Here is a 26,060-nt window from a genome sequence, read left to right as displayed (position 1 = left end):
GAGAGTGGTGAGTGAGTGGAATGGGCTGCTGGCGACGGTAGTGGAGGGTCTTTTAAGAGAGTCCTGGATAGGTACGTGGAGCTTAGAAAAATAGGGCTATGGATAACCCTAGGTAATTTCTAAGGTAAGGACATGTTCAGCACAACTTTGTGGGCCGAAGGGTCTGTATTGTGCTGTAGTTTTTCCATGTTGCTATGTTCCTAAAGACTGGAAAATTGCAAATGTCACTCCACTCTTCAAAAAGGGAGAGAAGCAGAAAGGAAACCTTAGGCCAGTTCATCTGACCTCAGTGAAGATGTTGGAGTTGATTCATATGGATGAGTTCTAAGGGTATTTGGAGGCACATGATAAAGTAGGTCACAGTCATCATGGTTTCCTGAAAGGAAAATCTTACCTGACAGATCTGTTGGAATTCTTTGAAGAAATAACAAGCAGGATAGACAAAGTAGAATTGGTTAATGGTGTGTATTTGGATTTTCAGAGGGCCTTTGACAGGGTGCCACACGAGCCTGCTTAACAAGCTACAAGTCCATATTATTACAGGAAAGATTCTAGCATGGAAAAAGCAGTGAGTGATCGACAGGAAGTAGAGTTGGAATAAATAGAGCCTTTTATGGTTGGCTGCCGGTGGCTAGTGGTGTTCTGTGGGGGAACTGATTCTCTTTACATTATATGTCAATGGTCGGTGGAGGGGGCAGGTTGTTTTGAAGAAGCAGAGAGGCTACAGAAGGATGGGGAAAGAAATGGCAGATGGAATAGAGTGTTAGGAATTGTATGGTCATGTACTTTGTTGGATGAAATGAAAGGGTTGACTATTTACTAAATGGGGAGAAAACACAAAAAAAAAAGTTACAAAGGGACTTTGGATTCCTTGTGCAAGATTCCCTCAAGGTTAATTTGCAGGGTGAGTCTGTGGTGAGGAAAGCAAATGTGATGTTAGCCTTCATTTCAAGAGGACTAGAGTATAAAAGCAGGGATTGAATGTTGAGACTTTATAAAGCACTAGTGGGGAGTCACTTAGAGATGTTTTGGGCTTCTTATTTTAGAAATGATTTGCTGAAACTGAAGAGGGTTCAAAGAAGGTTCATGAAAATGAGTCATAGATTGACAGAATTGTCATATGAAGAGCATTTGATGGCTCCGGACCTGTATTCACTTGAATTCAAAAGAATGAGCGGTGAACTCATTGAAGCCTATTGAATGGTTTGACAAGGTGGATGTGGAGAGGATGTTTCCTATGGTGGGAGAATCTAAGACCAGAGGACACATCCTCAGAATAGAGGGATGTCCTTTTTGAATGGAGATGAGGAGGAATTTCTTTAGCCAGAGAGTGGTGAATCTGTGAAATTCCTTACCACAGGCAGTAGTGTGGAAGCCTAGTCTTTATATGTAATTATGGCAGAGATTGATAGATTCTTGATTGGTCAGGGCATGAAGGGGTACAGGGAGAAGGCAAGAGATTGGGGCTGAGAGGAATATCGGATCAGCCATGATGAAATGGCGGAGCAGACTCAATGGGCCAAATGGCCTAATTCTGACCCTGTAGGTTATGGTCTTATATAATAATTTTGTGTGGCTGCAAGTACATTGTATGCACATTGCTTACATGTTATTTACCAGCCTCAAGAATCATGTAGTTAATAGATAGCTCTAAAATTGATTTGGATTACTTCCTTAATTTGCCTGACTTTCATTCCACACACCTCCCCCCCACCAGACCTTACTTCAGCATCTTCTTCAAAAATTTCAGTTTTGGTCTGTTAAGCATAATGTGCTTGAACAAATTTAGGTTGCTCTCTCTCACCCTTGATCTTCCATCTGAGCTGGCATCCAGTTAGACTCCTTGCCAAAAGCAAAACTTTGCAAAGTGCAGATAGTTGATCTCTGCTGGGACTCGTGATGGAAAGTGTACTCTTTTCACTCAGTCTGATGCCAACCCATCTTCTTTACACTCACTCAGTCTGATGCCAACACATCTGCCTTCTGAATTCCTCCCAGAAACTCCAGCTATTGCTTCTCTACTGTCATCCCTGCCAGTGTCCCCTTCCAGTCAACTCTGGCCTCTCATGCCTCTGTAATCCCAATTTACTATACTGTAATACTGATTACAGTATTCTTTAGCTTCAGCTTCTCCCTCTCAAATCGCAGGGTGAATTCTATAATATTATGATCATGGGTCCCTAAGGATTCCTTCACCTTAAGTTCTCTAATCAATTCCGGTTCATTATACATCACCCAGTCCAGGATTGCCTTTCCCTTAGTGGGCTCAATGACAAGCTGCTCTAAAGAGCCATTTTGTAGGCATTCTACAAATTTCCTCTCTTGGGATCCAGCATCAGCTTCATTTTTCTAATCTACCTGTATATTGAACCAGCAACCCCCCCCCCCCATGACTATTGTAACATTGCCCTTATGATATGCCTTATTCATTTCCCTCTGAAATTTATATCCCACATCCTGGTTACTCTTCAGGGGCTTGTATAGAACTCCCATCAGTTGCAGTTTCATAACTCTACCTACAAGGATTCTACATTCTCCAATTCTATGTCACTTCTTTCTAAAGGTTTCATTTCATTTTTTACCAAAAGAGCCACCCCACCCCCTCTGCCTACCTGCCTGACTTTCAAAACAATGTGTATCCTTTGATGTTAAGCTTCTTTCGGCCATGATTCTGTGATTAACATCACACTTGCCAATCTGCAACTGTGCTACAAGTTCATCTACCTCACTCCGCATACTGCATGCGTTCAAATATAACACCTTCATTCCTGTATTCAACTTGCTTTTTGATTTTGACCCCCTTTTACATTGCAACTCATCCCATTGTCTGCAATTTTGCCCTACGATCTGCCTATCCTTCCTCATTGTCTCACTGCACACTGCCTCTGTTTGTAAACCAACTGCCCCATCTTCAGCCTATCACTTAGGTTCCCACACCCCTCCCCGCCAAATTAGTTTAAATCCTCCTGAACAGTTCTAGCAAACCTGCCTGCAATGATATGGGTCCCTTTTAGGTTTAGATGTCAACCTTCCTTTATCTACAGGTCATCCATTCCCTAGAAGAGATTTAGATTAGATTATGAGAACACTCAGTCCTCTTTTATTGTCATTTAGAAATGCATACATGCATTAGGAAATGATACAATGTTTCTCCGGAGTGATATCACAGAAAACAGGACAAACCAAAGACTAACGCTGACAGAACCACATAATTATAACATATAGTTATAGCAGTGCAAAGCAATACCATAATTTGATGAAGAACAAACCATGGGCACGGTCAAAAAAAGTCTCAAAAGTTCCCGAGTCGATCGACTCCCGAGTCCCCGATAGCAGGCGGCAAAGGGGAGAAACTCCCTGCCATAAACCGCCAGGCACCGTCAACTTGCCAATGCCTTGGAAGCAGCCGACCACAGCCGACACTGAGTCCATCCATCCGAAAACTTAGAGCCTCTGATCAGCCCCTCTGATAGAGCCTCCCGAGCGCCATCCTCTGCCGAGCGCCTTCGACCTCGCCCTGGCCGCTGAAACAAGCAAAGCCGAGGATTTTGGGGCCTTCTGCTCCGGAGATTCCGGTTACCACACAGTAGCAGCGGCAGCAAAGCGGGCATTTCAGAAGTTTTCCAGATGTTCTTCCGTACTCCGTCTCCATCAAATCAGAATTGTGCACGGTCCCCTACTTGACAGATAACAGATATTCATCACCAGAGAGATCGCACACGCTGCCGTCGCGCTGCCATCTTCTCCTCCTCTGATCACTCTGGATCCCAGTGATCCAGAAATCTGGACCCCTGTCCCCTGCACCAGTTCCTCAGCTACACATTATTCTGCCAAGTGCTCCAATTCTTACCCTCACTGGCACATGGCATAGGCAACAATCGGAGATTACTACCCTGGAGATCCTGTTTTTCAACTTTCTACCTAGCTCCCTAAAATCCCTCTTCAGGAGCTCCTCTCTCCTCCTACCTATGTCATTGATGCCAATATGTACCAAAAGTGCTGGTTGCTCACCCTTCCCCTTTGGAATGTCATGGGCACGATCCAAGATATCCCTGACCCTGCGACTTGGAAGGCTACATACAATCTGGGTGTCTCTATTCCTCTAATGTTGGAATCTCCAATCACTACTGTAGACTTCCTCATCTCTTCTCTTCTGATCCACAGTGTCAGACTCAGTATCAGAGACCCAGATGCAGCAGACCCCCACCCTTGGCAAGCCCCTCCCTGCAATTGTATCAAAATCGGTATGCTAATTGTTAAGGGGAACCGCCACAGGGGTACTCTGTACTGGCAGCCCATTTTCCCTTTCTTCTCTTGACAGTAACCATGTGACCTGCATCCTGCCACCTAGGGGTGACTACCTCCCTGTGCCTCCTGCGTATCACTTCCTCAGTCTCCAGTATGAGTTGTAGGTCATTGATCTGCAGATCCATTTCCTTAGCATATTTTCTGAGGAGCTGCAGCTGAGTGCACCTGGTGCAGATGTGGTTCTCCGGAAGGCAGGAGGCCTCCCAGAATTCTCACATCTCATACACAGAGCACAACGCAGCCCCTGGAGACATTCTCGCTACACTAACTATGCTCTTACAGAAGAGAAATGAAGAATAAAAAAGATGAAGAAAAGGAAATTTACTAGAGTGGTGGTAAGAAAGGCAAATGCAATGTTAGCATTCATTTCAAGAGGACTAGTATGTAAAAGCAAGGGTATAATGCTGAGTCTTTATAAGGCATTGGTCAGATTGCACTTGGAGAATCATGAGCTGTTTTTGGCTCCTTATCTAAAAAAGGATTTGCTGGCATTGGAGAGAGTCCAGAGGAGGTTCACAAGAATGATACCAGGAACAAAAGGGTTAATGTATGAGGAACATTTGATGGCACTGGGCCTGTACTCACTGCAGTTTAGAAGAATGAGGGGTGATCTCATTGAAGTCTATCAAATCTTGAAAGGCCTAGTTTTGGATATGGAGAGGATGCTTACTACAGCTAAGAATAGAGGGACATGCATTTCATACAGAGATGAGGAGGATTTCTTTAGCCAGAGGGTGGTGAATCTGTGAGTTCATTGCCATAGGCCAAGTTGTTGCTTATATTTAAAGTAGAGATTGATAGATTCTTGATTAGTCAGGCCATCAAAGGATATGGGGAGAAGGCAGGAGAATGGGGTTGAGAGGGATAATAAATCACCATAATGGAATGACAGAGCATATGATGGGCAGAATGGCCTAATTCTGCTCCTATGTCTTATGGTCTTATTGTCTCGTGGATATTATTGCCTTGGTGCTTTGATCTATGCTCACAGGTACATGCAATGACATTTTAATACTTTAAGTTGACAACAGGGAGTTTATAAAATTTATAAAAAAAGTCTCCAGGGGGAAACATTGTGTCAGGCATGATTCATTCCTTTCAGCATAATGCTCTCCTGGTTATATTCAGAGTGTCATATACATTGACATATGCATTCATGCCTGGGAATATAAGTTTATACTAATCCTTGTTTTTTTGGCAATGATGCTTTAGTTCATTCTTCCACTCAATGGGGCTAAATCCACCAGAGACAATGAACAAAGCCACACAGAAAATAAAGTAAACGTCCTATTGTAGAAATATTCCCTCAGACACTGATGCAATGTGCCTGTGATGCTTCTGCAAGTAAATTTTTCATTGCATCTGTGCATACATGTACTCTCACATATGACAATAAGCTCGATTTTGACTTTGGCTACAGTTGTATATGCATATCATGCTAATATTAAGACATTCAGTTTCATTAAAGTTGACAGAAATGGAATGCAATCTGTAAATGCTTCTCTGTCACACACTTGGCACATAAAATCAGGGACGAACTTCCACTGTCAATGCAAGCTTTCTGATTAGCAGTGATTACTGGATAATCGTGAATATGTTGACCATGTTTTTCAATTGTTGACTGTATGCACATCCTCATGATTTCCTGATGCTGTCAGCCAGCAGTTGGAAATCTGTTGAAAAAGTAAACTCACCTTTGTTAGCCATACTTTTCCACATTGAAAAATACAAAAGTTGCGATACAAGGATGGTGAAAAAATAAAATATTATTAAAGTTCAATACAGGCAAAAAAAACATTGATGTTAAGTCCTTTTGTCGATTAAACCAGTGGAAGGTACATTATTTAGTTCTATCCGAGATAGATATGGAATAAACTGTTGTGCATAGACTATCATGAAACATGAGAGAGAATTTGTAATCTCTGCTGGTGTGACACTAATAGCTGAGTGCAACAGAGCATAAAAATCTAATTTTATTCAGTGGTGTGCCATGCGGATCAGCAATGCCATCTGAATACATAGACTGATGCCAATTTGCCTAGTTCTCTATGGGTTTACTTACTGGCAAATCCAAGCCATTGCCTCCAGAATTTCAAAATGTATGCATTAATTTTGCTTTAAAGCAAAGAATAAAGTCAGTAATGCTTTTTGAAAATTCCATTCTGGCATTTTTATTCTTTGTTCAGTTGGCTTTACAGGAGTGATGAAAGATGGCGTTCCTTACCTGTGACATAGCTTGACGCCATATTCCTCTTTAAATTAAAAACAAAGAGCTGTTGCCCTGTGATGAGCAGAAGACAAATCAAATTTTCTCCCTTTGCCCCATCTATACTTCCAAATTGCATAATTACAGTCACAGCACATATAATGCACAAAACACTGTATGTCACATGGCAGGGCAGAGGTAATCTCTATTCATAGCCTGACTGTTCAGTGTTCACCCTATCTACCCATGTATTCATATTCAAACTATGTGAGAAGGAATATGTCTTCCCTTTTGTTACCATTCACAATAATTTAGCTCATATTTTATAGTTTGTGCACAGGTAAAAAATATAATTACAAGTAATATATGGGTCAAAAAATTTTCTTAATATTCACATTTGATTTTCCAGCAAAATAGTAAAATTTAGAGCAGTTGTAGCACTGATTGCTGAACACAGCAGTCAGAATTTATAGTATCTGGCCAAGGGGAGGCAGAGGGTTATGGTGAGGCGTGTCTGTGAGGGGAGTAGTGTTGATGCAGGATGGGGTGGGTGGTGTGAAGCAGCATTGATTGGCATTAAAGGTCTAACCCGTTACAGGGCATCATGCTGAAAGAACACGGCTAAACTCAGCTGAAAGAAAAGTCAAAAATGGTTGTCACATTTGTAATTCTAGACTGAAACATTGTAATTTTTATGCCCATCACAAAATTTAAAGACACAACTTGGGCTGATTATTCTGCACAATACCAAAAGAAGGGTATTTGTCAGAAGTACCGTCTTTAGGAAGAAGTGCATTCATATTAGGATATTTATATATAAGATTGCGTTGTAGTGTTGTAAATATTGATCTGATATCCCGGTCAGCAATCCTTTAAAGATCAGATGAACTTTCCACGCACTCATATGACATTAGTGGATCATACAGTATGCAAACTGGTTAATGTGTCTGAATCTCATGAGTAACTTAGCATTTTCGGGCATGTTGAGGATCTGAAATGAAATTCATGATTGTAAGTAAATTATTTAAGACAAATTGTTTTCAGAAGGATCATTGCCATAATCTCTTTACTTGCATGTTCCTTTAAAATAATGAAAATGAAATAGAACAGCTAGACATGGGAATTATGGCATATTATAATACTTAATACCTGCTTAAGAAAATTGGCTTCCAACTCTGAAATATTAAATTTATTGAGCATTTTTATGTTTTTATCATACAGTGCAATTTCTAGGGTTCCGTCTCTTAATTAAGATACAAGCATTCATATATTGGATAAAGATGGCTAAGGAACTAAGGAGAGCTGTCCAGAAGTTCTTTACAATGAGCAATAAATGCTATTTGTATCAGCAAACTCTAATGGGGAAAATGCTTTATTACACATCGTGCACTACGTAGTGCATTAACATTATTATTGGCAGGATCAAGACTGAAAATTACTAGGGTCAGGAAAATTGTTATATCACCTAGTTCTAAATAGCTTCAATTAATGCACGGTTCTTAGTTAAAGTGAACCTGTAATGGCTTTTCAATTGACGTAGCTGTGAATTTAAGCGCACCTGTAGCTTTAATACTATAGGTGGAGTCGTCACAGGGAGACAGGTGCAAACAGCAGAAGCTCTTTTAGTGGAAATGTAAACTTAACTGTTTTTTTTCTCTGTTGACAGTTCCAGTGGAGCCTGTGACACAGGAACTGAGGTAAGGAAGCTATGGGCCATATATTCCCCATTACCATTGATAAAAGTTATTGATTGATTGCCACAAATGCATTGTCAAATTTCAATAGCTTTATCTATTAACCATCATATATAAGTTTTCAATGATTTAATTCCCTGGTAACAGGCAATAAAGAGAATGTACTGATAAACATTTAGAATTGTTTGCAGCAATTTAATCAAGTAATCATTACCATTAAAGGCAAGACACACAAGCACATGCACACTCATTCTTGTTATAGGATGTATACACCCACACACCCACACACAAACACACACACACACACATATTCACACACACACACACACACACACACACACTACATCCTCTCTACCCCACCTACAAACATGTGCAAATTGATAAAAAGACATATATATACATATTTCTCAGAACAATGACTTAAAATAAGGAATATGCAGGAAGATTGTTCCCGATGTTAGGGAAGTCCAGAACGAGGGGTCACAGTTTGAGGATAGAGGGGAAGCCTTTTAGGACCGAGATTAGGAAAAACTTCTTCACACAGAAGTTGAATCTGTGGAATTCTCTGCCACAGGAAACTGTTGAGGCCAGTTCATTGGCTATATTTAAGAGGGAGTTAGATATGGCCCTTGTGGCTACGGGGGTCAGGGGGTATGGAAGGAAGGCTGGGGCGGGGTTCTGAGTTGGATGATCAGCCATGATCATAATAAATGGCGGTGCAGGCTCGAAGGGCCGAATGGCCTACTCCTGCACCTATTTTCTATGTTTCTATGTTTCTATGAATAGATTCAGGGAGTGTATTTTTAAATATTGATTTTTTTAAAGTTAGCAAACAGAGTTTCATTTGACAAGACAAAAGATCCTGTTAAATCAATTAGGAAAGATGATATCTGCATCTGTGGTACTGAACAGGACATTTCCTATCCTAGATTTACTGCTGGTGGATTTCAAATAATGAAGGCTTTAACTTTTATCCAAAAATGAAAAACAATCTTCTTCATTTATAAAATTATTATAGCAACCCTTGCGAAGCCAGTTAATCTAGGGTAGCAGGTTGTCATCATTTCTCTGTGGATGAAAGTTCAACTGAAACTCAGTGGAGGGAGATGTCCACCATTTCAGATAATGAATGTTATGGATGGTATTGAGCTCTGCATACTAAGGTCCATAGCCTGTGATAAACATAGGGAAGGCTGAAACTTATGCCTTAGTCTTCCTTAAACACACAAAAAAATTGGGTTCTTGCTCAGAGCTACTGTCTATCTGCCTTGTATATATAAATGAGATTGAAGTACCACTGGAAGGCTGGCTTTAGTAAAAGAGTACTTAAGATGTCCTCAATGGAAAGCATCATCAGAATTGTTATATAGCAATATTTGAAGTTTCCTTTGAAGTTGAACATTCTATCTATAAGTTTCAACAATGAAACAAAAAATAGTATGATCTATTTGTGAAAGTGTACACTAATGTAACCAAAAAAATGCCAGGGATGCTTTTTACCATGTTTAAGTAATTGTTTATGTGGCATATTCTTATTTGCTACTTCTCTGATGTTTTCCCAAAATAGATTTTCCTTCTTTGTGGCCTTATGGCATCTGACTGACTTGCTCTTTGCACTTGAACTTTAGACTTCCCCAGTCATACACTTCACATGTATACATACATTGCACACATGTTCATGGATGTACAAGCATGCACAAACATGCATGCAGTCATCCTTGCAGATTAATACATATGAATACATGCATATATACAGACACGCAATAACAGACGCGCACACACACACAAACACATAATGCTACATGTACGTTCCTGCATGAGTCACTGGAGAAAGGCTAAAATGGAGGTTTTAGCCTTTCCTCCCAGCTCATGGACACACCTTGGAGAGACTTGCACAGTTTTCCAAACATGATCAGTTAGATCACCATGGCTGGATTATGCCAGGCATTTAGCCATGAATGAGGTATGTTGAAAAAGATGAAGAATATATCAGTTTTTGGGAACTAAAGTAACCCTGTGTGGCAGCAGCTCAGGTAATCTTTACACTGCTGAAAGCAACAATACTGTTCATTGCAGCCTCATATAACCCAACAGTTAGCTACATGTGAGCTCAAGTCCTTTGATCTATATCTACAGATGTCATTGGATCTGAGACACAGTTTACTTTATTTGTGATTCAGTGCAGAGTAGGCCCTTCCAGTCCTTCGAGCCACACCACCCTGCAATCTCCCACATTAATCCTTGCCTAATCATGGATAATTTTCAATGACCAAATAACCTAGCAACTGGTACATCTTCTGGAGCACCCAGAGGAAACCCACATGGTCACGGGAAGAAAGTACAAACTCCTTACAGGTAGTAGTAGGAATTGAACCCAAGTCACCTCTACTGTAAAGCATTGTGCTAAGCTAAATATAACCATATAAGAATTAGAGCACGGACACAGGCCATCTCTGCCCTTCTAGTCCGTGCTGAACTCTTACTCTCACCTAGTCCCATCGACCTGCACTCAGCCCATAACCCTCCATTCCTTTCCTGTCCATATATCTATCCAATTTAACTTTAAACGACAACAACGAACCTACCTCAACCACTTCTACTGGAAGCTTGTTCCACACAGCTACCACTCTCTGAATAAAGAAGTTCCTCCTCATGTTACCCCTAAACTTTTGCTCTTTAACTCTCAACTCACATCCTCTTGTTTGAATCTCCCCCACTCTCAATGGAAAAAGCCTATCCACGTCAACTCTATCTATCCACCTCATAATTTTAAGTACCTCTATCAAGTCCCCCCTCAACTTTCTACGCTCCAAAGAATAAAGACCTAACTTGTACAACCTTTCTCTGTAACTTAGGAGATGAAACCCAGGCAACATTTTAGTAAATCTCCCCTGTACTCTCTCAATTTTATTGACATCTTTCCTATAATTCGGTGACCAGAACTGTACACAATACTCCAAATTTGGCCTCACCATTGCCTTATACAATTTCAACATTACATCCCAACTCCTATACTCAATGCTTTGATTAATAAAGGCCAGCATACCAAAAGCTTTCTTCACCACCCTATCCACATGAGATTCCACCCTTAGGGAACTATGCACCATTATTCCCAGATCCCTCTGTTCTACTGCATTCTTCAATGCCCTACCATTTACCATGTAGGTCCTGTTTTGATTAGTCCTCCCAAAATGTAGCACCTCACATTTTTCAGCATTAAACTCCATCTGCCATCTTTCAGCCCACTCTTCTAACTGGCCTAAATCTTTCTGCAAGCTTTGAAAACCTACTTCATTATACACAATGCCACCTATCTTAGTATCATCTGCATACTTACTAATCCAATTTACCACCCCATCATCCAGATTTAAATGCCAAAATAAACTGCACCTGCCTCAGGTAGATGCCTGGGTCCACTGTTTGGAAAAACCATAGTGATGGTGGGGATAGGGGTCTGTGGATGACTTTAAACAAAGCTGTTTCACTGTGAGAGTAGGCTGATGCCCTGCTTATTGAATTATATGACTTCACTGTGTTACTCATTCTGAGAAGTGTGAAAGCTGCCTGGAGATGACTCATTTAAAAAAATGGCTTTTCTTCATTGCTGTCATGCACCAAAGTTCCTAAAAAAACAGGAACTAGTCAGGAAAGGAACTTCAAAGTTCAAAATTCAAAATACCCTTTGTTATCACAGTTCATACATGCCACCACATATAATCCTGAGATTCCTTTTCCTGTGGGTCTACTTAATAAATCTATAGTTTAACTTAGTTTAACTGCCCCAAAATGCTCCAAACTTATAAAGCATTGAGTACAGGAATTGGGGTGTTACGTTGAAGTTGTGTAGGACATTGGAGAGGACAAATTTGGAGTATTGTGTGTAGCTCTGGTCTACAGGAAAGATGTCAATAAACTTAAAAGACTGCAGAAAAATTTACAAGGATGTTGCTGGGACTTAAGGATCTGAGTTACAGGTAAAAGATAAATATGTTGGGACTTTATTTCCTACAGTGTAGGAAAATGAGGGGAGGACTTACAGAGATATTCAAAATTCTGAGGGGCATAGATAGGGTAAATACATGGAGGCTTTTTCTCCTGGGGTTGGGTGAGACTAAAACCAGAGGTAATCAAACCATAAGCAAGAAAAAATTTGAAGATGCTGGAAATCCGAGCAACACACACAAAATGCTGGAGGAACTCAGCAGGCCAGGCAGCATCTACGGACGTTTCAGTCCAAGACCCTTCATCAGCACCCTTCATTATGCCTGATGAAGGGTCTCAGCTCGAAACATTGACTGTTTTCCCTTTTCCATAGATGCTGCCTGGCCTGTTGAGTTCCTCCACTATTTTGTGTGTGTTGTTTGGATTTCCAGCATTTGCAGATTTTCTCTTGTTTGTGATTGAACAATTTTGAGCAGTGGGGTGAGAATTGATGCCTCATGTTCCTTCAACATGAACCTTTTCAGTATTTTAACTCTAATGCTCTGGAGAATTAAGTAGGTACACTATGTTCTGGGGCGGCACAGTAGCATAATGCAGTACAGGCGACCCGGGTTCAATTCCTGCCAGAGCCTGTAAGGAGTTTTTATGTTATCCCAACGACATAGGTTAATTGGTCATTGTAAATTAGGCTAGGATTAAATTGGGGGATTGCTGGCCAGTGTGGCTCGAAGGGCCAAAATAATCTATTCTGCGCTGAATCTCAATAAACAGGCCAAAAAATCTTAAAATCAGGTAATAGGAATTCTTACGTAACCCTGCATTCCAGTAGAAACAGAGGGGTGTTGAAAGATAACAGGTTGGAGATAATCACTTCTAGGCCCATAAAATATGTAGGATGTGCAGCTGTAATGATAAAAGAGAAAATGGTAATAGGAATTAAACAAAGATAGTGTGTTACCCATTAATCTAAGTTTGCAGTTGTGTATTTATGGTTAACTTTAAAGTTACTGATAAAGTAATCAAATATCATTATGTCTAAATGTAGAAGTTTGGAAGAAGCCCAACAACATTTGTGACTAAAACCATTTATAATATTTAGGTAGGTACTCAATCCTAGACTCCTTCCTTAAGAAAGCCGTGCTTAGCTGGCTGTCAAACAAGGGGTGGGAGTGGGAGAGAGATTTTCACAGGCTTGACTGATGAAAACATTCCAAATGTCACAGGGAAAATCTCGAAAGGCATTCCTGCTCCTCTATGCAGCTGATGCTGTACTGAAAGATTTCATACCCTGAAAGGGCAGATATTTGAGCCGATTTTGTGGGGGTTATTCTGAGAGACAAGGGGATAAAGCCTTTGCGTATCACGTTGGCTTGAAGGTTATCACTTTTTCTTCTGCACAAGAAGTTTTTGGACTCAAGTACTGATTCAGAATTTGAACTCATAAGTGAGGCTGAGACATTTGTTCACACTGTTCACCTGGTACATTGTAAAAGATGACCTCCATCTGATGAACTTCCCAGCTGGGTAATCCAAGACAAAAACTGTTCTCTATTAATTGGATAAGTAAATGGCTCCCAGTGTTGGAAGAACTATTCTGTAGGAAAAGTGTGCATAAAGACAAATGTTTATATTGGCCCTGACACAGCCATTTGTCAACTGATACACCTTAGATGCTACCGGAATATATTAAGGTTACTCTGGGGAATTTTAGGCCCGGGGTATCGCATGTAACTCATTTAAATAATTCCCTATTTTGGCACCTCTGAAATATCTTTCCACCCCAGGCCATTTGGTCTGCCGATTAGCCAAAATGAGTTTACAGTTATATGGCAATCAGACAGAAATGTGAATTTGGGAGTCTCCAATTAATTGAAGAGGTTAGCTGAATTAGCCATAAAGACTCCCAGAAGGTATTCCCTCCTATTTATTGCAAGATTATGGAAGAAGAACAACACAAATAGGAGGAGAAGGTGGTCATGTGATACCTAGAGCCTGCTCTGCCATTCATAAGGTCATTGCAGTTCTTATGTTCGCCTCAGTTCCACTGTCATTCTTGTCCCCGATAACACTTAGTGCCCTTATTTAAAAAAAATTTTGGTCTTAAATATATTCAAAGATTCAACCTCCCTATCTGCCTGGGTTCAAGAATTCCAAAGGTTCACAATCCTCCAAGCAAAAACAGCTCCCCTGTTTTCCAATTAGGTGTGCACTCCCTTAATGTGAATCTACGTCTCTCAGGCCTAGATTTTTTTCTAGAGGGGAAACATGTTCGCAGTATCTTTATTCCTTTAGTGATAAGATCCAACATTCTATTATCTTCCTTAATTACTTGCTGGACTTAGATGCTGCTCTCTATGCTTCATCTATGAGTACCAAATCCTTCTGTACCACAGCATTCTACAACTTTTCCCACTTAAAGTATTAAATAAGAAGTGAACATCACCACTGACCACAAAGATTGAGCACACTCTGAGACTGACACTAAAATGTTTTCCTTTTTGCCCAAATGAAGTGAATTACTTCACATTTCCTATAGCATACACCATTTGCTTACCTGTCTATATTCCTTGGCAGACTTTTTCCATCAATGGCAAAACATTTTCCCACCTTTCTTTGCTTCATAAACATAATTGGCCACAAAAACTGGTGGGTTTCATCCCACTCATTACTATTGCTTATAAATATGTGAAGCTCCTGGACTAATGGCTATTGCACCATAATAATTATATCTTGCCATACTGACAATCTCACCCACTGTATCAATCTTGTTCCTTATTAATAGAACGATCCCAACTTTGTTTCTTTCTATCATTCTGAAATTCCAACTTGCCTGCAATATTCATTTCCCAGCCTTGTCACCCTGTAATCATCTCACTGTAATGGCAATGAGTTCATTCACACTTTATTTCTGTTCAAGCCATCAGTTCAGCTATCTTATTCAAGCTGCCTTCAGGTACAGTATTGAGCCTTTACTTTTGTGTTGCTATTTTACTGTGCTGGCATCGATAGATGCATGGATAGACATTATGACACTGTTAAAAGTAGAGCAAAGAGTCTTCCTCATGTCCAAGATGATATTTCTCCTTAACATAACATTATTGAGAAACAAACTATAGCATTGCTCATCGTGTTGAACACTATAATCATTTTGGGATTCCTTAGAACGATTTTTTTCCATTCATTGTTTCTCCATCTTTTTTTTCCTTGGGTCTTGTCCTGATATGGATGTTGGATGTCGATGTTTCAAGTTTTTTTTGTTCTAGTGAGCCTTCTGTCCAGTGCATTCACAGAAAACTCTGTCACTATATAAATTATTCCCTGTTTATTTTCACTAAATTATAGAAGAGTCAATTCATATACCAGCTTTCATAATAGTTCATTTGATGACCTGCAACCTTTCGAGGCTATGTGTCAGTCAGTGCCATGCTGTGCATTTGCTGTTTGTTTGGCTTGCATTTCCTGTGCAGGTTCTAACCTTTAATGTTAGAACTCATTCATGTTACTGCGTCTCTGAGTTCTTGAGCAGAGTTAAGCCCCGTTTCTTCTTCCTGTTCTTCAACAGTAAAAATGCAAACTAGCTCACTGACTGTTTCTGGCACTGTTCCAGCATAGAATGCCTTTTTCAAAAGAGTAAACTGTGATCCAGAACTGAAGTCTGCACTACAGAATTGGTATGGGCACTAATTAAATTGCAGCAAACAGACAACATTGAAAACTCATGCACCAGGTAGTTTTCATGACACTGGACCACATTGTTCGGAGTCCATTTGTGAAACTGAGATGAACCTTATATGTTTGGCTGGCACTCATTCCAGCCAGCTTAGATTTGCCACCAGAAATAGAGTGCAGGTATTCCTTAATTTACTAAAGGGTTGTTTCACTGTAAAATGTTTCATTAAGCAAAAATTCGCAACCTGAAAAGACATTTCCCACTAAACTAAACATAAAAGTTCTGGTTGCATTCTGTACTGTTGCTGAAAAACAACAGATTTCACATCATATAAGACAGTGATAATAAACCTGATTCTGATTCTCACTTCAAGAACTTTGACATTAAAAAGTATTTAAAAATACATTGATATAAATATCTAAAAAGCTTAACACCATATATTATTTTATTAACAATTAAATTATAAAATTATGAAAAGATATATAGTTTACACTTTCAAAATACTTTACCTGAGAACTGAGAGTGTGCCACAGGGTCATAGCATCATGCCACAGGGAAACAGTTCATTCATCCTACTGTGTTCACGCTGATCAGTGGGCACCAACTGGTAATAATCCTACTTCCAGCCCTCTCCCTTTGCCTTCTATGCCAAAGAGATTCATGTGCCCATCTAGACAATTCTGAAATGCTGTCACTGACTCTGCTTCCAAATTCTCTCAGGCAGTGTATTCCTGGGGATCACCACAGTCAACCGCCACTGAGAAATTGTCTGGATTTCTTATTCCTTACCTTCAATCGTGTCCTTTGATTTTAACTATCTCTAATGTGTGGAAATTTTTCCTGCAGTCTAACTCACCTATACCTCTTATAATTACAAGATATGTACCTCAATCACACCAGCTCCAGAGAAAACAAGCCTAACCTTCATAACAGTTATTAGAATTGCTGATAAGAGGATACTTCACCCTGTAGGAAAATCTGGAATTAGGGTTACTGCTTCAAAAAAAAGGGCACTTACCCATTTAAGAAAGAGATCATGAGGATAATGAATCTGGCATTATCTTGCTCAAAGCCTCAAAGGCATAGTCCTGATATAAAAAGGAAATGAGAGGTTACTCAGGCAGGCAGAGATATGGAGCTGAGTATGTAATTAGGTCAACCATCATCTGGAGGAATGTTGGAGCAGGTTCAAGCAGTACAGTAGCCTACCTCTGTTCCTAATTCCTCCCTTTGTATACAAGTAATAGTGCCAGCTTTGCGTGAGGAGGTAAGATTTGTCACTACTGCTCTGATCATGATGGTAGTAAATCTGAACATGATGGAATTTGCAATGTTGACATTGAGGTTGATGAACAAGATGTTGATAGAAATCTGGAGAATTCTTCATTATCACATGGAGTACAGTCAGGGCAATAACTTTAATTTGTCTGTACTGTTAAAGACCATCGTTATATTTTATAACTCCAAAATATGGCGCTAATTGAGAGCAAAATGACAGGAGTCCAGGAGCACTGGTTTTATTTTTCTTTTTTTTTACTTTAAGTGAGGCGCGTACATATCACGTAGTGACATGATACAGGTAGTAAGAGTGTACACAATGCATCCACAGCATAGTAAATTATAAATTTTCCCATTCAGGCCCAAACATATAATCATTTTGGAGGCTTTCATACTTGTGGGATAATGTGTTTCCTCACTCCGCTTGGCAGGTGAGACTTGTGGCTGGGAAGGCAATCCCAGGTTCAGGGGCCTCCTCCGTGATGGTTGCGGGTGTTGACTCTGAGACTGTAGGAAAAGATTCTTACTGCTCTGCGCACCTTACTTCTCTTTCCCTTTTCCTCTTCTAATTTGTGCATCTTGATCTTGGGAAAGTGCCTGGAGTATTCTCTTATTAATCCTTCTATTGCTCCCTTTATGATCTGATCTCTCCTCTTGGTTTCACTATCCACAATCTCATCTGTTGAATCCTTTGTTTTTGTATCTCCATTGACTCCGTTCTTTTTGGCCTTCCGTTCATACAACTGGACTTTGGTCTTTGCATTTACCTTTACAAGCAGCTTTTTGTCTCCCAACTGATGATCATGAAATAACATTAATGCATGCAGAATCGATTCTGGTACGTTATATTCACAGAAGCCAAGTGCTTGCAACTTTCTTGAAGGTCCTGGAACTCTGTTCCAGCTAAAATCTAGGAGCTTAATGTCCAAGGATACACATTGTATCAAAACAATAGGCAGGAAGGCAGAGGGGGTGGTGTGGTTCTATTGGTAAAAAATGAAATTAAGTAATTAAAAAAAGGTGACAGAGGGTCGGAAGGTGTTGAATCGGTGTGGATAGGGATAAGGAACTTCAAGGGTAAAAAGACACTAATGGAAGTGATAGCAACACACATCAAAGTTGCTGGTGAAAGTAGCAGGCCAGACAGCATCTCTAAGAAGAGGTACAGTCGACGTTTCAGGCCGAGACCCTTAAACATCGACTGTACCTCTTCCTGGCGATGCTGTCTGGCCTGCTGTGTTCACCAGCAACTTTGATATGTGTTGCTTGAATTTCCAGCATCTGCAGAATTCCTGTTGTTTGCGTTTTTAAACTGGAAGTGATAGACCAACCCCAAGCAGTAGTAAGGCTGTGGTCTAAAAATTACAAATAGAGATAGAAAATGCATGCCAGAAGAGCATTGTTACAATAGTCATGGGGGATTTCAATATGCAGGGAGATTGGAAAAATCAGGTTGATGCAGAATTACTAGAGAGGGAATTTCTGGAATGCCTATGAGATGGTTTTTTTGGGCAGCTCTTGGTTGAGCCCACTGGAGGATCAGATATTCGGGACTGGGTATTGTGCAATGAGCCAGAATTGATTAGAGAGCTTAAGGTAAAAGAATCTTTTAGGGTGAGTGATCATAATATGATCAAATTCACCCTGAAATTTGAGAAGGAGAAGCTAAAGACAGTATTACAGTGGAGTAAAGAGAATTACAGGTGCATGAGAGAGGAGTTGGCCAGAGCTGATGGGAAATGAACACTGGCAGGAATGATGACAAACAGCAATGGCTGGAATTTCCGGAAGCAATTTGGAAGGCACGGAATAGATATGTCCCAAAGAGGAGGAGTATTCTAAAGTCAAGATGACACAACCATGACCAACAAGGGAAGTTAAAGCCACAGAGAGGGGATATAATAGAGCAAACATTAGCGGGAAGTTAGGGAATGGAAAACTTATAAATACCAAGAGAAGGCAACTAAATAATCATAAAGAAGGTAAAGATGAGAAACAAAAGTAAACCAACCAATAATATTAAAGAGGATACCAGAAGTTTTTTTCAGATACGTGAAGTGTGAAAGAGAGACAAAAGTGGATATCGGACTACTGGAAAACAATGCTGGAGAGATAGTAATGGGGGACAAGGAAATGTCCAATAAACTGATTAAGTATTTTGCGTCAATCTGTGGAAGACATTAGCAGTATGGTGAAAATTCCAGGTGTCAGAGGTCATGAAGTACGTGAAGTTACCACGACTAGATAGAAGGTTCTTGGGAAACTGAAAGGTCTGAAGATAGATAAGTCACCTAGACTACACGGTGTACACCCTATAGTTCTGAAAGAGGTAGCTGAAGAGATGAAGAAGGCATTATTAATGATCTTTCCAGAATCTCCTGATTCTGGAATACCTCTGGAAGACTGGAAAACTGTTAATATCACTCCATTCTTCAAGAAGGGAGAGAGGCAGAAGAAAGGAAATTATAGACCAGTTAGTCTGATCTCAGTAGTTGGGAAGATATAGGGAGATTGTTAAGGATGTGGTTTTGGGGTACTTGGAGGCACATGATCAAATAGGCTGTAGTCAGCATGATTTCCTCAAGGGAAAATCTTACCTGACAAATCTGTTGGAATTCTTTGAAGAAATAACAAGCAGGATAGACAAAGGAGAATCAGTCAATGTTGTGTGCTTGGATTTTCAGAAGGCCTTTGACAAGTGCCACACAAGCTACTTAACAGTTGCTGCTTAATGTAGCTTGTTAAGGCTGCTTAACAAGCTACGAGGACATGGCATTACAGGAAAGATTCTAGCGTGGATAAAGCAATGCAGATAGGCAGGAGCCAAAGAGTGGAATTAAGGGAGCCTTTTCTGGTTGGCTGCCTGTAACTAGTTGTATTCCACTGGGATCTGTGTTGGGACCGATTCTTTTTACAATATATGTTGATGATTTGGATGATGGAATTGATGGCTTTGTTGTAAAGTTTGCAGAAGATACAAAGATAGGTGGAGGAGCAGGTAGTTTTGAGGAAATCGGGAAGCTGCAGAAGGACAGAGACAGATTAGGAGAGTGAGCAAAGAAATAACAGATGGAGGTTGTGTCAGGAAGTGTATGGTCATGCACTTTGGTAGAAGAAATCAAAGAATTAACTGATTTCTAAATGGCCAGAATATACAAAAAAATGAGTTGTAAAGGGACTTGGAAGTCCTTGTGTAGGATTCCCTAAAGATTAATTTGCAAGTTGAGTCTGTGATGAGAAAGGCAAATGTGATTTTTGCATTCATTTCAAGAGGACTAGAATATAAAAGCAAGGATGTAATGTAGAAACTTTATAAAGCACTGATGAGGCCTCATTTGGTGCAGATTTAGGCCCCTTAACTTAGAAAGGATGTGCTGAACCTGGAGAGGCTTCAAAGCAGGTTCACAAAAATGATTCCAGGATTAAACGGCGTGTCCTATGAAGAACATTTGATGGTTCTGGGCTGATATTCACTGGAATTTAGGAGAATGAGCAGTGACCTGATTGAAACCTGTTGAATGGTGAAAGGCCTTGATAGAGTGGATGTGGAGAGGATGTTTCCAATGGTGAGAATGACTAAGACCAGAGGACACAGCCTCAAAATAGAGTGGTGTCCCTTTAGAATGAAGATGAATTTCTTTAGCCAAGGAGTGTAAATCTGTGGAATTCTTTGCCACAGGCAGCTGTGGAGGCCAGGTCTTTACGTATATTTAAGGCAGAGGTTCATAGGTTCTTGATTGGTCAGGACATGAAGGGATACAAGGGAAAGGCAGGAGATGTGGACTGAGAGGAAACATGGATTAGCCATGATAAAATGTCGGAGCAGGGTCAATGGACAAAATAGCCTAATTCTGCTTCTATATCTTATTGTCCTATGGTCCAAAACTAAGCCACATTTCACAAGTAACTACCTGATTAACACATCAGAAACATTCTCAGATATGTTAACTACAAAAATTGTTATAGTCAGGCCACTGCTCTCGACATTTACACGATTCCTCTGAGCAGCACAGTACTTCCTTGGTCCAGTGTACTTTCCAACCAGAGGCACAGAGGCACCAGCACTTGTTTTTTTCTCTGTTGGGAAGCAGTTCCTGGTGTACAGCATGGAGACAATTGAGGCACCACCCTGTACTTTTGTTATTTTGCTTCTAATTAATTCTATTGCAGACGATGTGGCATGCAAATGGTAGATGGATCTCCAATCAAGTTGTCATTATCTCAGCCAATCATGCCCCCACTAAGATGGCCCTCCTGTCTTTACCACATACAAGCCCAATATGGCTTGTTAGTTGTTGTATTTCAGTATTACAAATGTTATTCTTACAGTAGTTATCTTTACTTCAGTATAGGTTCTTGGTTGGATACCTGCGGTCTTCAAGTTCCATAGTTTTGAAATGTCATTCAAACTCATTTTGTAGAATGACTGAAACAGTTGAATCAGTCCAATTCCATTCTAATTAACTTGCTGTTCAATTCTGGTGTAAGCCATATTACTTGTCTATTGTCCGTTTTCACAATGTAAATCTCAAGTCTACTCAGTCCTGTGTCACTCTAATCATCATCAGACTTTTCATCAACAGCATGCAGATTAATACTCTTTTTGAAACTGCAACTTGACTTTCTACCTTTTTCTCTTTCCTGTGCAGTCCATCTATTTTTGCCTGTTTGTCATGCTCTTGATATGTGACCTACTTTGTTGTATTTTCTGCAAATTCTGTCTTTAAATCTGCATTGATCTAGTGTGAGCCCCCGTCACAAAGGTAGCACAATTTTTTGTCCCGTTTGGTTTCTGTTTAGACGCTGCAATTTTGTTCAAGCTCACTTGCATTCCTGTCGGCCATTTCAATTGATACAGCAATTTCTTTTAAATATAAGTTGTGCTTCAGAGAGCACTTGTTTTGATGCTTTCTTGTAAGATTCCATAAACTGAGTGATCTCTCAGTGCATCATTAAGCCTATCACTGAACTGACAATGCTCAGATAATTTCTTCAATCCAGCTATGTATGCTGAAATGGACATCTCTTCCCTTTGATTCCCCTGATGAAACTTAAACTGTTGTGCAATCATCAATGATTTCAGATCTAAATGTTCCAGCATTACTTTCACAATATCAGCAAAGCTCATATCGGCTAGTTTGGTTGGAACAGATGAACTCCTAAGCAAGCAGTATGCTTTTAAATCCAATGTTCTCAGCAAAATTGGCACTCACTTATTGTCAGCCGTTCCATTTACTATAAAATACTGATTAATCTGCTCAGTATACAATATCCAGTTATCTGTTATGTAATCAAAAGTGCCAATCTTTCCGACAGAGCCAACCATTTCTGCTCATTTTATGTTATGATTATTATCATTTGGAACTCATTGCTTATGAACAGTGTTCCCTCTGAGGTTTGTGCATGTGTGCATGCACACATCCTTTGCTACCAGCGCACAAAGGAATTTAAACTGCACAAAACATTATCACCCTCTACCTCGTTGGTATGTTCAGTATATTTCACAATTGTACACAATCACATTTTTTTCTGGTTTCTGATGAGGACAGTGTTGACAGCATGGAGTTTGCAATGATTTTAGAACAGGCTTTATACAGTTTTTATTTAAAAAAATATTGATTCTCTATGTCAAATTCCAAAGAAGCAAAGGGTGTGATGCGCAAAAGAACTGCTAGATCATTTAAAACAGAATGACTTAATGAAAGCTCATGAGTTCAGGAGTGTGCAGTTATGAGAAATATTTATGGTACGATACAGAAATTGGTGTTACCCTAGTATATTGTCGTGAAGCAAAAGTTGCTGGAGAATTTGCCAGTGCGAAGGAGTGGAGTGATATTTGGAAACTTGAATTTTTAAAGTGTCATTTAACAAGCAAATCACATATGGACAATGTGCAAAAACTCCAGCAAGAAAGTCCTTCATTAGCAGGGCTGTAGCATGTATGCTTGTTTTGTGAGAGTGCAGATGAACGAGATGAAAATGATCAAACCCAGAGAAGATCATGGTTCTTATTGACAGTGTTTTGCTAGCTGTTAAAATGAATACCTCTATATATGACATTCAATATGCAAATATCATTATCACTGGGCAAAAAAATAGCACAGCACAAGATTTTTGCACGCACTGGTCATTACAAATTAGAGGGAAAATTGTTTATGAACCTGTGAATTCTACCATCTTATGCTTTTTTAAAAGTTCTATCGTCTTTCCTTTTGTGGAGAAAATGTGTTGTTGCTTCAAAGGAAATGAAATGTGCTGCACCTTTTTAAAAACTCAACCTTTTTTTTTAACTTGAGCGTCTCACTGAGCTTCAACATACCTCATTGCCACTGTCATGTTATGTAACTTCTAAACATTAAACTAATTGAAAGCAAAAAGACAGGAGACAAAGACCACTTGTTTAGTTGTAACTCTCCTTTGGCTAGTGGCTTAATGTTCACACCCCCCCACCGCTCCAGCCCGGCCAAACTTAAGAAATCCCGTTACGGTGGATGGTGCACGATGTGTCCCCTGTTGCAAATCAGTATCACGAAATAACAAACAGTACACAATATGCGATTGAACGATTGAGCTTTATAATTCTTAAATTTGACTATATGGTTAGTAAAGAAAACAAAAGAAGGAAAAGGGCCCATTCTCATGAAACAGTATAATGTGCAAAATTGGAGCTCACTGATAAGGCTGTTCATCCACCACCAACCTCCTCCGATCATCGCTGATCTTCGGACCCTCACTCCAAGTCCACTCTGTTCGAGGTCTACCAACTCTCTCCATTTGTGTCTTCTCTCCTCACCTCTCCATGGCAAAAGACCGCGAATTCCCGGCTCCCAGACACACAAGAAAGAACAACATCCCACTCATTGGCTTGCATGCCCCGTTATCTCTAGTCATAACCCAAACATTGCTGCTACAGAGAAACCATTACCTAAGCAGTGGAACATTACAGAGAAGCCATTTCATTAGCAGTGAAACCTTACAGCGTGTTACACAGTTTTTGTTTTCTTTTCCCTTTAAGTGAGATGTGCACATATCACGTGGTGGTTTGATGATGTATACAATTTACATACTTTTACAGATAACACACAATGCATTACATAAACAACAAAGAATGCTTAATCAACAACATTCGAGTTTACTCAATTATTACTGAAATATTAAATACACAACACTGCAAGATTTAACAAATGTCTGGTGCTCACTTAACACTCATCTTTTCCACTTACATTCATTACAACTAATGTAGTATTAATGCTCACACTCTGCCATGATTTAATAGAGGAGGCGTAATCCTTAGAACTGCAAGGCATTTCCAGAATACATTTTGGTTAATGCTAACAAAATGCAGATCATTGTCATCTCGATAAAGACAAAATGCTAAAGGAGAAAGAAGGCTTCAATGATGGAGAAGATCACAATTTTCATTATAGCAAAAAGTTCTTTGCAAAATAGACAATATGTACTCTAAAGACTCAATGGTATTGTAATGAAAATTTGTAAATTGAATGTGTGTAAATTAAGGAATACCTGTATTACCACAACATAAATAGAAATTCTCAAAAACAGAAGACTTGTTTAAGTAGAAACCCAAAATCTCCAATAGTTTCTACAAGTGCCAAGTACTTCCATTTTCAATTTGTCTCCTTAGAATGACAATTTTGCTGTCATAACAATTTAGCATCATTACTATTTAATCATTCATCATATCCACATAGCTTATTTTATTTTTAAAAGGACATGTGCATAACCTCATTTGCAGCAGACCGACATGGACGACAATGGACTTTAAGCATGTACTTTGATTTTATGTGGAGGCTGTCATGATATTCTTCCACACTTTTTGGTGAAAGATTGGCAGAGCCTTCAAATAGTGCAAGAAGCCAGAAACAGCAAGTTCTGTAGCAACTCTGCTTTACTTCCTCACAAAGTAATTAGGGATGATCAGCACCTCTCATCCCTTTGTGTGTGGTAAGTCGTGTCTAACCAATCTTTAGATACTAAGAAAGCTAATGAAGGCAACGCCATGAATGTTGTCTACATGGACTTTCACAAGGTTCCACATGGGAGATTGGTCAAGATGGCTTAATCATTTGGTATTCAAAATGAAGTAGTAAATTGGATTAGATATTGGTTTCTCAGAAGAAGTCAAAGAGTGGTTATAGATGGCTGCCTCTCTTGACTGGAGGCCTGTGACTAGAAGTGTGCAGCAAGGATCAGTGCTGGGTCTGTTCTTGTTGGTCATCTATATCAATGATCTGGATGATAATGTGGTTAAATGAATCTGGAAATATGCGGATGACACCAAGATGGGGGTGTAGTGGACAGGGAGGAAGATCATCAAAGCTTGCAGTGGGATTTGGACCAGCTGGTGAAGTGGGCTGAAAAATGGCCGAGGGAATTTAATGCAGACAAAAGTGTAAGGTGTTGTACTTTGGGAGGATCAACCAGGGTAGGTCTTTCACAGTGAGCAGTAGGGCACTGACTAGCGCAGTAGAACAAAGGGATCTGGGAGTACAGATCCATAATTCATTGAGAGTTACATCACCGGTAGGTAGGGTCATAATGAAAGCTTATGGCCTTCATAAATCAATGTATTTTCAGAGGGGTTGGGATGTTATGTTGAAATTGATTAAGACCCTGGTAAGGCCTAATTTGGAATATGATGTGCAGTTTTGGTACCTTACCTACAAGAAGTATGTAAATAAGATTGAAAGAGTGCAGAGAAAATTTACAAGGTTGTTGCTGAGACTTGAGGACCTGAGATATAGGGAAAGGTTGAATATACCAAGAATTTATTCCCTAGACTGTAAAAGACTGAGGGGAGATTTCATAAAAGTATACAAAATTATGAGATGTATAGATCGGGTAAATGCAAGCAGGATTTTTCCACTGAGGTTGGATGAGACTACATTAAGATGTCATGGTTTAAGGGTGAAAGGTTCAAAAGTTCAAAGTTCAAAGTAAA

At 39.8% G+C, this 26,060-nt stretch overlaps 1 protein-coding gene across 1 annotated transcript in view; it reads left to right on the top strand.

Annotated features, from left to right (window-relative positions):
* st18 (ST18 C2H2C-type zinc finger transcription factor) overlaps positions 1-26,060 on the top strand; it is a 139,156-nt gene that overhangs the window by 14,449 nt on the left and 98,647 nt on the right. The window contains exon 3 of the mRNA XM_063041769.1: positions 8,181-8,211. Coding sequence (XP_062897839.1) covers positions 8,181-8,211 — 31 coding nt within the window. The remainder of the gene's footprint in view (positions 1-8,180; positions 8,212-26,060) is intronic.

The sequence above is a fragment of the Mobula hypostoma genome, chromosome 1 (assembly GCF_963921235.1).
Source record: "Mobula hypostoma chromosome 1, sMobHyp1.1, whole genome shotgun sequence".
Lineage (NCBI taxonomy): Eukaryota > Metazoa > Chordata > Chondrichthyes > Myliobatiformes > Myliobatidae > Mobula > Mobula hypostoma.
This window is presented reverse-complemented; position numbering and strand designations above follow the sequence as displayed.